The sequence below is a fragment of the Pocillopora damicornis genome, chromosome 1 (assembly GCF_964200805.1).
Source record: "Pocillopora damicornis chromosome 1, jaPocDami1.2, whole genome shotgun sequence".
Taxonomy (NCBI): Eukaryota; Metazoa; Cnidaria; class Anthozoa; order Scleractinia; family Pocilloporidae; genus Pocillopora; species Pocillopora damicornis.
The window spans coordinates 10380969-10396522 of NC_142670.1; the positions used below are offsets into that span (position 1 = coordinate 10380969).

The window sequence follows — 15554 nt, forward strand, 5'->3', positions numbered from 1 at the left end:
CTTTAATCATTTTATATAACGTATAGAGAGTATCGTGTAATTTACCAGATGAAGCACAGCTGAAAACTTATACACGGTAGAGCCCAAAGACGTTTCCTTTTAAATTTAGTTCGCTTATCATGTGAGCCACCCAAAAACTTCTTATTTTCATGATCTAAGTCAGGTGAATCCTGAGCTGGTCCTTTCGGAAACTTTCCAGGGATTAATATTTTAAAAAAAATCTAACCCGACCCCGTGTCCTCTCGTTTGTTAAACAACATAAAGGCAAAGCCAAGAGATTATAAACTCTCCTGGCTAAACCTAAACAAAACGACTATTGTCTGCGTCCGAAAAAATTATCAGTCGCCTTTGGCTTTTAGGGAGATATCTAGGACAATAGAGTAGTCTTCTTTCCACAGCTTATATCTAATGCATTGGCAATATGTTTTTCTCTGGTAGATGATTTCGATCGCTGCGCAAGTAGTTTTAGCAGGTGTTCCTCAACATGAGGATGCAAGTCCAAGGTTCTGACAAAAAGCTGCGCACACTGAGTCCAGATTGAGTGGGATGACTTACTGAATTTATTTTGACTACTTGATCTAAACGACTTATTTACATTAATATGAATTATCTTTATATGCCAACGCATTAACGTTTTGCCCTTCACTTCCTGTAATCTTCTAGTAGGCAACTTTGAGAAGGACAGCATGTTTTTCCTCCTTTTTACTTTCTTTCTTTCCTTTTTCCTTTTTAGTCCTTTTTCACATCTACACCACTAACATGGATAATAAGGGGAGACACCAAGAATAAAGAAGCAATTCTTTAACTGAGACGGTAATTTGACGTTAGTTATCATGCATTCGTGCTATCATCCTCATTTTGATTGGCTGCCAGCACGCGGCTACCAATGGGGGATAAATAGAATACTACAGAGCGAGAATCCGGCAAATTTAAACCCCCCTTCCCTTAAACTCTCTGAAAATTTTCGTAAACATCCTTTAAGGGGAATCTTTCTTCAACGATATCCTTTGGTATAATGATCGCAGGCTGTTTCGTTTCATTGAAAAATAAAAACATTTAGGTCGTGACTTTAAGCATGACGTTTGCGACTTTATGCGACAAGAATTAATTCTAATACTCCTCACTTTTATAATATTCCCAAATCAACTCTGTTCTAAATCACAATATTTTTTCCAATAATTGGCGGCTGTTATGTAACTTACGCTTAAGACCTGAGAGCTCTTTACTCGCATCATGTTACCGTATTATTTCGCCGCTGTCTTTTACCGACAACTAGAAACTCTAAATTTACGAGCACTCCAGTTCGTTCCAAAATTTTTTCACAGGAGGAGGATGGTTTGACATTTTGTCAAGAATATAATTAAAATGATAAGTATAAATGATGTAAATAGAATAAGAAAGATGAAAAATTTGTATGAATATCTCAACATTTGGATTCAATTCCAAGGAAAGATGTTAAGGAAAGTTATATCGTCGCAAACGTCTCAGTAACTTGGTCGACTTGCGTATCGATGGCCGAGATGGACTGATATTAATTCATTTTCCAACTTCAGCGTTTGAAATCTGCCAGTTGGACATGGATCTTTGTCAGTGGCATATTAATTATTAAGATTAAATGAATAATTAAGCAGCGTTGCTATTTGGGTAAACAATACTGATTTGTAGATGTCACTATCAAAGGCCCCAACTTATGACCCACTGCGCTTTGCAAGATATTGCACAGAACTGAACTTGACCTGAAAGCTGTAAATATCCTTCGAAGTCAAAGGGATTCTGCATATCAAGTATGTTGAAAAGGGGCTCTTAACGTTTTATTTTCCTCTATCTCTCAACAAAATATGGATTTAAATCGCCTAAAGAATCTGTTTGAGACTTGTTGATTAACGATTTTCCTCCCCGAATTTCCCCTATTTTGTGATGCTAAACGTTTTCTGTGTGTTCAAAGCCTCGACAACGGCGCAGCTTTAAAATGAAGTTCAAGATAATTCTAAAACGTAAAGTTAAAACTATTCAAACACAGAAGAAATTAGGACTGAATAATTAAACAAGACGTGGTGTTTCGCACTGAAATGTAACACAACTTTAATTCGGAGCTGAACCAACGTAATACAAATATCTTACAGTTGATTTCTCTCCTGGACAAAGTTATTGACAGTTTCCACTAGAGAGGGCATCACATTGCTTGGAAAGAAACAAGGTGTATACAAGGTATGCAAAGTTCAAAATTCACATATTTTCAATATTTAATTTCAAGACAGTAGAGGTAAATATTCCACTTGACCGATAATATTTGTTCTCTCTCTTTGCTCACCAGTACACCAGTTAGAAGAATTTTTGAGTTCTTTTGATGAGGTCCCGTTTTCCTGTACGTTGTTCCACTGGTGTGCGGTTTCAGGGGGCGGGATAATCTCCAGGCGTGGCGCCAGTTGTTTGCGAACCTTTATGAGCTAAAATCTCGCCTTTGGTTTCGGGAGGAATACAACCAAAAGAAATTCTATAGAAGAACCCTCGGTCGTTTCACGCCTTGCTGGCTCCCGACACTTCTTTAAAAAAAAAAACGCTTCAATTATATTTTTATCGTAAACTGCAGTTATTAAGCTTTCTTCTGATGTATAATTTGCTAGGATTTTAGTCATACTAGTGCGCGTTCTAATTTTTTTCGCAAAGGACACCCGCGAAGGTAGGAAGTAACTTTAAACCGATTTTTTATCAATCTAAACTACATCGTACCGGCTCGTCAGGAGAAGATAATGGCGACGTGTGGAATTAAAAATCAACGATTTACCCTGAGATGAATACTTTTTTTTTCGAAGAGATGTCATATAAAGGAAACTGAACATTGTATTTCTTCCAAAGGGCAAACGTGCTTCAGGTCTTTGTTATCTTCGTTCTTCTCAAACGAAACATTTTTCGTTAAGATTGTAAAAATAAATTAAAATTGTCTTTGGCTCTAATTTTGATTCCCTTCTTGTTTCCCGGCGACCACAGACTGACACGGTTTTATTTAAGGCTTGAATAGCGGCATGTTGTCCCAACATCAAAATAAGCCGTTAGTCGTCCGCCGCAATCATTGAAATTTGAGTCAGTTATCACAAGGTTGTTATTTAGGACGACAATTTCACCCATTAGAAGCGCTAATGAACGTGCCATATATTCCTTGGTTACCAATTATATCTACAAACCACTTTTGACTTAGAACTGCGAAAACCCTAAGTTTATTGAGTCAAGTCTCCTTAATCATTTCACTAATCTAACAGTTGCTTTTTGGTTAAGCGTGAATAGACATCTAAGTGTTTGAGGACTGTGCTAGCTGCTTAATGATTAATGAGCTCTACACAACTCCTTTGAAAGAAATAAAAAATATGTAAAGAGAAGTCTAAAGCATCTAAACTATAAAATGCTTGCAGAACTTGTCCGATTTTCTAAGTTTTCGTGTTTATTTTATTTTTATTTATGATCGTATAAAAATCCCAATATTGTATCAGCACGTCCTCCTAAAGGATGGGACAGTAAAATTTGCTTTTGTTTTGTGTTTATTCTCTCTTACAGATTTTTGTAAGTCAATTATAAACATTCATCTTAGATGAATGAATATGTCAACAAAAGACAACCTTATTCCGCTGAAACATGTTCTAAGATTGTAAAAAATGACTTTTTCTGCGAAAACAAAATTTCTGTTTGACACTAGGCCAGGGCAGAGGAGAATCTCTTTTTTGGCCTTAAAATGGCCTTAACTTTTAACCATTAGGCGTAAAAGTTGGCAAATTTTAACTGTTACTGAATCGTTAAAAAAGGTAAAAATAATTCCGTAATGGTGCGCCTAAATCAAAGTTTCCAGGTATAATAATTTATAGAAATAATTTTTAAAGGAAAGATATATCGCACTTCGAAAGTTATGATGAATATGTCAAAAACGAAAAGAGCATGGATTGTGCGATAAACAAGTGAATTCTTTAAGTTCGCTGGATTTACAAAAAACACAGCTGTCGTCCAAACTGCATCTCGTGTCAATATCCATCCCCACTTTGACTGGTATATTTTTTCTTCCTTTTTTTTCTTTAATTCTGATTCATTTTCAGCCATGATTGAAAAAATTTCGCATTATAGTTCTTTCTCCCACCCAAATCACCCAAATGTCAGTCTATGAAATTTCTCTTACAGAAAAGGATGAGCCGATGCTAATGACGATGCGATTCTGCATTGTAATTGTACTGTGCATGTGCTACGTGTACGAAGTTTTCGCTCAACAGTGCAAGGAGGATGAGCATGCCATTTCCGGTATGATGCTTCGAGGACACACCTTCAGGACAATGAGATCATCGATTGCATTTGAATGCCATCAGGCATGTTACAATGATTTCAGATGTCACAGCTTCAACTACGTCATTTCAGAGGAAGTATGTGAACTAAACAACCGGACTAAGGAAGCCAGACCAGAGAACTTCGTGCCAAATTTTGAGAGATATTATGTTAGGAGTAATAGGGAAAGAGGTGAGATTGAACGAGAAGTAGCCTTAGTGCTGGTGTTCATTGAAGGAATTTGAACCTGATACAACTATTCTCTGTCTTCAGTTCCTCTCGGCTCCGTTCCTGAATTTCCAGCGGAAACGTGTAAAGAGATAAAAGCAAGCGAAGAGGGGAAAGCGACCAGTGGCAGTTATTGGCTTGATTCCATTATAAAGGGAAAAACACTTCTTGTTCCTTGCGATATGGAAACAGCGGGTAAGAAAACTCGATTGCTGGTATTTGTTGACATCAGTGTAATAAAACTTGATAAAGCACTTTATTATTTTGGTAAAGTAGATCCATGTCAAGTTGTTTTATCCTACAACATTTGATCCCTTTCAATGAGATCCTAATCCCAACTACCAAAAATGGGAGAAACATCATCAAAAGTCTTCCATTCCTTGTTTTCGCTTAAATTTACTTATTTGATTAATTATTTATCCGCTTATTAATTTGTCTATGTACTGGAAGTTTTTCATATTTCATCTTAAAATATGATAAATATAGTAGAGTAGCTATTGTGCACGATTATGTTATTTACCAGGAGCCCATTAAGTAATGGGCTCCTGTATTTACCAAAAACTAACGGTCTAAAATTTCCAGGAACTTTTACTCCACCTTATTGTTTTTATGTGGGCAACCTTTGATTTCAGTGGTTAGGAAATACTTCCGCATTCAGAATCATGAGAGTACACCGTGAAAACGAGGTTTGGGGGTGAGAGTGGATATTCTGACGTAAACATGCACAGGGCCTATTATCAATTAGTTTCAAATTTGTAAAGTATATCCAATTATTTGTTGCTAGATGCTGATGAATGCAAAGCCTCGTTACCTGTCTGTAACACGAATGCCATTTGCCAGAATACCCTTGATTCGTATATTTGTGCTTGTAAACCTGGAGTTATTGCAGATGGGAGAACTTGCACTGGTAAGAGGGTTAACAGTTCGCTTTTTCTTGAAAATTTTAAATTAATTTATAATAAAGTTCGGATATAACGCGTGCTGTCATTGGTTGGAAGAACGTGCTCTATGAGAGTATAGAGCATAGAGCTGAGCTAAAGCTGTCACGCCATCTGCCAAATTGTGCTGTGTTTGACCTTTTCCGGGACTTCTTTCTGACTTTTTTTCGTTTATTGAAAGTGAAATTTCGGAACAATCGAGCCAGCAAGTAGCAACAGAAGAACCAAAAAAAAGGTTTTTAAACAGGCCAGGCGCCGTAATTTACGTTATTGTAATGTGAGTAGAGACGAAAATCCTCAAGGAGAAAACGAAACGGACAGTCCGAGTTTTAGAGGTTTTCACGCTTAGTTAGATGGCAAGCTTATATACGGTAATAAAAATCAAACAGATGCAGCTAACACTCAAATAGTAAGTAAAATTTCGTGATCAAAAACAAAACAGAACAAAACAAGAATGATGAAAAATATAACCAAACTGGCATAACTGTTAAAATTCATACTAATCACGCTGAGGTCCATCGCGGCTAGGTCATCATGACGATCTTCGGTCATCGTAGTGAAGCAAGCCTCAGGAAGTACATCGGCCGCCCTTCGAGTGAAAAAATAAGAGTTTGCTCTGATACCCTTTCCGATGCGTTGAGTGGAAGGCCACATCAGTCACTGCAGCCGAGTGTCACGGTGTTGTCATCCCAAGCGATTCTTATGTTCCGGTGAATTCGGCTGTCGTTCATTCTTAAAACACTCGCCTTGAACGGTTTGTTTTCTACTTGTCATATGAAAAACTTGCGTGTTTTTATGAGCCACATTTCTGCCAAGTTTCGCAGAACATTTAAACCTTCAGAATCTGTATTAGAGACTAAAAATCTGTTTAATTCGACCTGCCGATCTATTCAAGTTTTTAAAGTATTGCAGAATGCGAACTGTGATGGTTTAACATTTTTGACAGCTTTAGTCTAGTACAGCCAATCAGATTATTTGAACCATTTTAACAGGGATTCTGATTGGCTTATTGTAGCGTACTTTATGAGAGTATAGAGCATGCTGACGACACTGTTGCTCGCTTTGGAAATAAAGTTTGTTTTGAAAATTGAAAGTAATGCTTGGGAGTTTGCTTGGGGAATTTAAGGGATTCTTCATTATAAAACAAATAGAGAAGCTTTAACTGTGCTCTGTTCTGTTTTAAAGCAAGCAGGAAGCGGCTAGAGCACTCAAGAAGCGGGGAGAAACACTCGACTACGTCTCGTGTTTCTCCCTCCACTTCTTTCGTGCTTTAGCCGCTCCCTGCGTGCTTTACAACAGAGCACAGTCAAGGCTTCTCTGTTTGTTAAATAAAAGTGAATCACAGACCTGGACGACTTTAACCGAAAGGGCGTAAAATCTGATCATATTCCGTAGAGTAGAAAGGAAAACAATAAAAACAATGGATTAAGGAGACTGTTTTTATTTTGACGAGTCCTGAGCACGTCTCTTTTACAACAAGAAAGAGCCGCAATTATGGACAGCGGTTTTGTTGTGGTTGGGTGTCATTAGCAAGGTGTCACAAAGTAACAGGAAATGCAACAAGCAATACAAAAGCCTTTTTCTGAGGGAATCTATGTCTGGCGGTGACACAAGTTGTAATGCAAAACCAAAATAGTGCAGCTTGAATGAAGCTACGTGCACAACGTGATTAAGTACAATAGACAAAAATACGGAAAGCCTTGTTGATGTCGCCATTCGCGAGCCACGGGTAAACAAAATCCGTCTTTCAGAGAAAGCATTCACAGTGATTTTCAAAAAGGAAAATTATGTCGGATCTAACAACATTTATTGTATCTCAGTTATTATGTGCGCTATGATTGATAATTTTAGCAGGCCTCTTAAAAATCACGGTACATACCCCAAAAGTAAACAGGTTTTTTTCAATTGAAACCTTCCCCCTCTATGTAAATTACAAAACGTTGCTTTTTTTCAGCTCGGATTCATGACCATCTTTGTGCCTGGGCCATAGAATCGAGCAGAAAAACAAAGTTTATAGATTGGTTTGCGGACCTCTATCCGAAGTGAGGGGTATCTACAGTTGTATAAAAAAACTGATGTTACACTTTAAGTAGCAGTTACAAGGAAACCTCAAAAGAAAATGCCGTGGAATACGTAGAATACATATGTCAAAGATCTGATTACCAGCGCAACGAGCGTGTTGAAAAAATATATGCAAAAGTTCTGAATTTACATTCCTTCCAGCTGTACCATCTTGCGAGGCGTTAGGAGTAGAGGATCCAAACATCGTACCTGATGCCGAAATCACTGCGAGTTCCAATTATCTCAGCTATTATCCACGCAAAGGACGGCTCAATGGAGACAGCGGTTGGTGTCAGCAGTCTTCTAAAATCACTGATAACTATATACAGGTTGATATGGGAGCAGGGCGCACAGTATGCGGAGTGGCCACACAAGGAAAGGCAAACGGATCGTTTATAAAAAGCTACAGGCTCTCGTTTTCTACTGATGGCACCAGTTGGACTGCATATAAGGAGCAAAACGTCGAAAAGGTATAACACGTGACGGTCACTTTTTAGTACGCTGTTAATTTTATCTCTTCTTTAAACATTTTCTAGTCTTAGGTTTCTTCTGTGCGCATGCGCAGGCTGAGAGAGGATTTACCGGTTAGTAATAGTTAAAATTGATGTAAGAATAATAAATAACGCTCGGGATAAAGAGTAATTTCAGTGATCTCCAAAATCTGGAGTTTTTCACATTTTTTCAAATAAAAAAATATTGTCCTCTTCTCCATCGGAACATGTAGAAAAGTGGTCCGGTTCCGCTGTGTCCACAGCAACGGAAATATGAGTATATGTCATGATTCTGTCTACGTAAACACGTGTTAGCCGTCACGTTTCCACAATAGAAACACAGGTTTTAGCAACACTTCCGTGACCGGAATTTTGTTTTTTCGTCCAGTGATATCAGCGAAGGGGTTAAATGAGATCTCAATACATATCTAGAAAATAAATTATTAAAGTAAATGGTTTGAACCCAGGAGTATCAGTAGTTCGTGTAGTGTGATCGTCCGGGTGTGTGTAGTTCTGAAAAGAACTGTTGTTGGTGACTGACGTTTCGACTATCTGTGCGATAGTCATCTTCAGAGTCAAGTGAGGAGTAGTTGTCAGTCGATGATGTTATAAAGTCTGGTCTGTTGAACGTGATTGGTCTGTTTAGCCGTGATGTGATTGGCTGGAAGACTCGTGTAGAGTTTGTTAACAGTCATTGGTCGGTTTCGATCCGTCTGTTGTTTGTCGGTCTGTTTGTCGGTTTGTTCACGTCGTTAATGAGTCGTTTGTAAGGTGCTGGTAATTGTTGACATCTGTTGAGAGGCGTCTGTTCTAAGTTAGTGAACCAGCTTTCCAGAGTCAGTCGTTGAAAATAGTTTGTACTGTAGGTTAAGCATTTAGCAGAGTCCCAGTCGATTCTGTGATTAGTTTGTCGGTGATGTTCAGAGATGTGATTGTTTGCATCGCCATTTCTAGTTGCTCGTTTGTGTTCAGTTAGTCGCGTGTTAAGGTTTCTACCAGTCTCACCAATGTAGGAGGCCTGGCAGTTGGAGCATTCGATCTTATAAATCGCTCCCTGTCGTTGGGTTCGTCTTTGTCTTTAACGTTGGTCAGTAAATGTCGTAAAGTAGTAATAGGCCTGTGAGCTACGCGAATGTTGTAAGGTTGTAGGATCCGCGCGATAGCCTCAGAAGTGCCTTTGATGTAGGGTATAGCAGCTGTAGTCGTGATAGATGTGGAGTCCCAGTTAGTTTCTGTAGTGTCGGTAACTCTGTGAGTGTTTCGTCTAATGAAGTCAGTGTTGCAGTTGTTTTTGTCAAAAACGCGGTCAAGGTACTTGTTTTCGTCAGATAAACTGTCCGGTGTGTTGCAAACAAGTTGCGCTCGTCTTGTCAATGTCTTGATAGTCGTAGCTTTGTGGGAAGTCGGGTTGTAGGATGATTCGTCAAGAAGTCTGTCGGTATGCGTCGGTTTTCTGTATATTGTTGTTCGTAGTTCGTTGTTGTTTCGGCTCACCAAACAGTCGAGAAAAGGAAGCTTGCCGTCTTCTTCGATCTCCCTGGTAAACTGAATGTCTGTGTTTTGTTCGTTAAGGTGATTGTGAAAAGCGTCAATTTCGTCTTTGTGTACGGCGGTAAATGTATCGTCAACGTAGCGTAACCAAAGCGGTATGGTTTGTCGGCAAGTTGCAAGGGCGCGTTCCTCGATGTTTTGCATCACAATTTCTGCGACAACAACGGAGACCGGCGACCCCATAGCTGTTCCGTGCAACTGCTTGTAGTGTTTCCCGTTGTACTGAAAGTAAGTCGATGTAAGGCAGAGGTTAAGTAGGTCCATAATGTCTTCTGTCGGTAATGGTAGTGCATCAGTAGACTGTTGGATGGCGGTTTCAGTACACTGTAGAGCCAATTGAAGTGGAATACTGGTAAACAGTGATTTCACATCAAAAGACACAAGTTTGTAGTCGTCAGGTATCTGTACGTCTTTGATAGCGTCAATAAAGTTCTCAGTTGATTGTAGTTTACGTCTCGATTTGTCAGTCAGTGGTTGCAGTATCGTCGTAAGGTATTTCGACAGTTGGTACGTCGGGGACCCACAGAATGAGACTATAGGTCGCATAGGTATCCCAGGTTTGTGTAGTTTCGGTAGTCCGTAAAGTTTAGGTGGTTGTGGTACAGAGCACCTCAGCCGGTAGTAGCGTTGAGTGTCAAAGGCTTTAGTCTTTTTGAGCGTAAGTAGTTTGTTGTTGAGTTTGCGTTGTAGTGCTGGCGTCGGGTCACGTTTAAGTAATTCGTAAGTTTGTTTGTCGTTAACAAGTGCGTCCATTTTGTCATAGTAGTCAGTCTTGTCCATAACAACAGTAACACGTCCTTTGTCGGCTGGTAGTATAACAATGTTCTTGTCGTTTTTCAGTCGTTTCAGTGCTTGTTGTTCGTCTTTGGTTAAGTTGCTATCAGTTATAGAGGCTGATTGTATCGTGGAAGCAATTCTACTTCTGATGTTGTCCTTGGCAGGTTCTGATAACTCTCGTTGACGAGAAAGAGCCGCCTCAACACTAGATACAATAGACTCGGTCGGTATACGTTTAGGCGTCACTGAGTGTTTCAGTCCGTAAGATAGTACTTGAGTCTCAGTCTTGTCTAAGGGACGGGAAGAGATGTTCCTGACCCAGTTGTCGTCGGTTCTTTGTCGTCTTTTGTCTTTGTTATGTTGAAGTCGCGTCAGTTTTTGTTGATGTTTGTCACGAGCTTGGTAACTCGTTTTGTCGGCTCTTCTGTCGGCAATAGCTGTGACTGTGTCGAGTAAGGTAGTCGGTAACTGCTGTTTCAGTTTGTCAAGTAGTTGTTGTAATTTGTTATTGTAGTGGTTGAGTCTTCTGTGACAGTCGTTAATCCGCGCTTTGACCAGTCGTCGGCAGGTGGATTTGACGATCTGGATGGCCTCTTGTGTGTTCAACGGGGACCTAAGTCGAAGTCCGGCCGGAACGAGACCAAGGTCTTTGCAGCGGTGGTTGAACCAGAGTTGTTGTCGTATTCGTCTGACAATCATTGCGTAACTGATGTAGTTGTTCGTAAGTCGTTCGCTCTGTCGTCCAAGTGAGCGTAGTAAAGTAAATTAAATGGTAAAGTAAATTATATCAGAGAGAGAGGGGGGGAGGGGAAATCTCATTTAAGTAGCTTACCTCAGAATAGATTTTACCTGATGTTTAAGTGGTTTCTCCTTTTTTTCATTGCAGATCTTTGAAGCGAATTCAGACTTGAACACCATTGTAAAACATACACTGAATAACCCAGTCCAAGCAAGATACATTCGATTTTATCCGGTGACCTTTTCTGGGTACCCTTGTATGAGGATCGAAGTGTTCGTGCAATAAAGAAGAAGATCAACAACAGGGCAATTTTTCTGCATGAACCCTCCTTGGTCTTGTATAATGGAATGGTACAAGTGTTGGTGAATGCTTTAAACAGCCAGAAATGGCTGAGAAATTTCAACCGTTTCTTACGTAGTTTACGGGCCGTTTCCCGAAGGTTCCGATAACTTAACTGGCCCCGAGCTGTTCTGTTTTTATTCAAGATGGGGTTTTGAAAATTATACAATTAACATGTAAGCTACAGAAACAAAATGGACTGATTAGAGTATTAGAACCTGCTCTGCTAATCTTAAAATTATGATTAAAAAATATTGCCACGGGTCCGTTAACGGAACTTTTGAGAAAGAGGCCCCTGGACCCGAACCGAATGTGGGCATGAAACGCAAGTCGCGTGTATTACAGTGACAGTTGTTGTTTTAAGTTAATATTAAGTAAACATGAGAATTAATGTTCTTGTCATCTCAAATAAAAGATTTTTTATTAGCTTTAAAAGTTCCTCACTCAAGCCAGTAATTTATTATGATTTCTGTAAAAAACTGTCATCCCTTGTCGTAACGAAAAAGGATCGAAAAGACAAACGAAAATATGATGTATTCGCAAGCAATGGACACAATTCTCAGTTTTAGGAATAAGAACCGGTTAGGAAAAAAAAAACATGTTCTATTATGTTTCATGCCCTTGAAAATATGTATGTTTTGACTCGTTTTAGTGGTTGATATTAATTTGTTTAGAAAATCTCGAAGATGGCTGGCAGTATAGTTTGGACGAGCGACAGAACATGTAAGCTTCTCTTGAAGCATTGAAAATACCTTAGAAATAATTTGAAACGCAAGGCTATCGCCTTTTTTGCGAAACTACCTGCTCCTCATCGATGTCAATCATTTACCATCGCCAAGAATTTTCTTATTACCACCATTGAAAGGACGAACGGGAGATGTGTCAGTTAAAAAATCATGACAAGTGTTGCAATTTTCTAGAGACACATAGCCACTCAATGGTTTTCTTTAATTCAAGTCTGTCAAAATATCAACTAACTTGAAGGAGTTGGTAATGATACTTTAAGCGTCAGAGACAATCGGGCTCTTTTAAATAGAATGAAAACTCCAAAAAAAAATCATGGGATACACAAAAACCCAGGGGATATACCTGTTCGAAAGGCGGGTGACACTGATCTAGGATTAAAAGTTCTGAAATCCCTTGTTTGAAAGTGTATATCATGTCAACGTTTTCAGAAGATGCCTCTTAGTTCAAATAAAAGTACTGAGGTATGAGCGGTGCTACTCAACGAAGAACAGTGAAAAGAGATGATGTTTTCCGTCTGGCCCTCTTACTTGGCCAGTAAGTATATAGAAAATTCTTATACTTCGTGCAAACCATAATGATGTGGACAACGAAGAACAGTGAAAAGAGATGATGTTTTCCGTCTGGCCCTCTTACTTGGCCAGTAAGTATATAGAAAATTCTTATACTTCGTGCAAACCATAATGATGTGGACAACGAAGAACAGTGAAAAGAGATGATGTTTTCCGTCTGGCCCTCTTACTTGGCCAGTAAGTATATAGAAAATTCTTATACTTCGTGCAAACCATAATGATGTGGACAACGAAGAACAGTGAAAAAAAATGATGTTTTCCGTCTGGCCCTCTTACTTGGCCAGTAAGTATATAGAAAATTCTTATACTTCGTGCAAACCATAATATTGTGGACAACGAAGAACAGTGAAAAGAGATGATGTTTTCCGTCTGGCCCTCTTACTTGGCCAATAAGTATATAGAAAATTCTTATACTTCGTGCAAACCATAATATTGTGGACAACGAAGAACAGTGAAAAGAGATGATGTTTTCCGTCTGGCCCTCTTACTTGGCCAGTAAGTATATAGAAAATTCTTATACTTCGTGCAAACCATAATGATGTGGACACGATAGAGAAAGCATCAATTAGTTATCAATTACGAGGCAGTCAAGGTTATGTCAAAGCAGAAGTTCCTTATTTTCCCACGCTAGAAGAGTTTTCAAATGGATGGTAGGTATTTCAAGTAAAAAAAAGAGGAGGATGAAAGAAACCAATAAGGTTGTTCGTTTTGACTATCGGAAAGTAAACCGTAATAGTCTATTAAAAAGATATACGTTTGCGAAAGTTTGCAAAGAAAAAAAGAGTTCCCTGTATTCCTTATTCAAAGTACAGGCCGTGCAAGTGTGTACTCAAGTTATGACCTGCTAATGATATGCTACGAGATGCAGTAACAGAAAACACATCTTGTATTCACTTTTCACATGTGAGATTTTACCAAACCACAAATCGACAATGATAACAGGATTAAGAAAGAAACATATTGAATAAGCATATGAAAAATAAACAAACAAACAAATCTGCGCGTTCATCTTCTGTCTTTGTCGTCACCACCAGGCGAATCTTCCCCTACCTAAGACGAGTGTATAGAATTCATCAACAATATTTCTTTTATCACCTCTCACTTAAAGTGCTGTCCATAAGCATTCAACGCTAGCCAAATCCATCTGGGGCGCCTCTGCGCGTGTTAAGTGACCTATATTGATACCGTTGCATGATAGTTTCCAAGGTAATCTTCCTGATTGACAGCCACAGCGAATTCGAACTACTGAGTTGGATATCATATCATCAAGGAAGCCTATCAAGTTTACAAGGATACTTCACTTGTTCTTAGAAACGGTCTTCTTGGCTGTTATCGTTTTGTCATTCTAAATAAAAAAATTCAAGATAGCAGGAGGGGGGGAGATAAACTTGTTAGTTATCAGATAAACGCAACTTTTGAAGGACTGGTAACATGCGGATTAGGTTCGATTCTTCTAAGTGTTTTTGACCTTTTTGTTGCATCGATGATTTAAACTAAAATAGACAAGTATCGGGAGAATCATTCATCCTAACGACTATATTTTGCTCGTAAACGAACAGTGAAAATCCTAAAGGGGGTAAGTTTATAAAGAAACTGTAAGACTGCGTCGGTATTAGAAAATAACTTGATTTTATCGACTGATTTGATAGTGCATGTAAATCAATCATCGTAAACAGTTTTTACAGCTGACGTTTTGAGCGATAGCTCATCGTCATTCGCTCTAACGAAGGGTTAGCAATCAAGAGGTCAGCTTTACAAACCATTTACGGCGGCCATCTTACATTATCAACTCAGTTAATAGAACCAAATTATCATGAAAATCAGTATATTTTCAGGACAAATAATCAGCCTACGTGTAGCCACACAGAAGCGAGAGAACGTGTTACCTCGCCTCCGTTTCACCGGTTATAGCGGGTTTCGCCCATAACGAGTTTCGCACATATCGTTTCGCCCAGAACGAGAATGGTTTCGCCCAGAGCAATAAAGGTTTCGCCCATAAGTAAAACTTCTACACTCTCACTCGGAAAACGTCAACCTTATAAACGTTTGTATGCACAGAATGAAGAAAAGTGACTTGACCTGAGATCATGAAATTTTGAAACGAACAAGTTACTGTTGAAACGAACAAGTCAATTATAGCTTTCACCGTGGAGCGGGAATTGTTAAGGTAATTCGCGCACGAAATACTGCAGAGACGTCCGTTTGTCGTAAAAGCATTGCTATGATTTTTTTGCATCACTTTTCTTCTCGAGAATTAAATTAAACGCTTTTGAAAACACTTGCGCGTGGAACATATCATCGTTGCAAATCTTTTGTACACGGAAGATAAGTTCCGCACGCCAGCTTATGAATACATGTGAATACGGTTTCGTGAATACTAAAACAAAGGAATCGAGAGTTAAAGATTGTATTTCTGACATAGGTAACGGCAACATATAATTGGAAAAGAGATAGAAACTAGTCAAGTTCATGAGTGCGCGCGCGTGGAATAGCTTTACTACTCCGACGAAGCGTGCGGTACGAAAGCTTTAGCTTAAAGGAAATTACCGTCTTGCACAAACAATCTCAATCAAACCTTATCAATAGAATTTGAAAAGCTTACTCTTGCAAAAATATCTCACCTGTTCGCTTATCAATAGATTTTCACTCTTGCAAAAAAAATCTCACCTTTTCACTAGTCAATAGAATTTGAAAAGAACCGAAGTTCACTCCTGCCAAAAAAATCTCACCTTTTCACTAGTCAATAGAACTTGAAAAGAACCGTTGTTTACTCTGGCCAAAAAAATCTCACCTTTTCACTTGTCAATAGAATTTG

The 15554-nt window shown here is 38.9% G+C and overlaps 3 protein-coding genes across 3 annotated transcripts in view; 1 reads left to right on the forward strand and 2 right to left on the reverse strand.

The window, feature by feature from the left end:
- Window positions 1-15554, reverse strand: part of LOC149051899 (uncharacterized) — an 80264-nt gene that overhangs the window by 44179 nt on the left and 20531 nt on the right. The window lies entirely within an intron of this gene.
- On the forward strand, window positions 3904-12012 carry LOC149051902 (uncharacterized). Its single transcript, XM_089207045.1, has 5 exons — window positions 3904-4491; window positions 4573-4722; window positions 5312-5434; window positions 7689-7996; window positions 11232-12012. Exons 1-5 carry the CDS (start codon window positions 4134-4136, stop codon window positions 11367-11369), a joined length of 1077 nt encoding a protein of 358 aa, XP_089063171.1. The 5' UTR covers window positions 3904-4133; the 3' UTR covers window positions 11370-12012.
- LOC149051903 (uncharacterized) lies at window positions 8329-11084 on the reverse strand. Its single transcript, XM_089200108.1, has 2 exons — window positions 9023-11084; window positions 8329-8445 (listed from the first exon to the last, which is right to left on the reverse strand). Exons 1-2 carry the CDS (start codon window positions 11042-11044, stop codon window positions 8329-8331), a joined length of 2139 nt encoding a protein of 712 aa, XP_089056234.1. The 5' UTR covers window positions 11045-11084.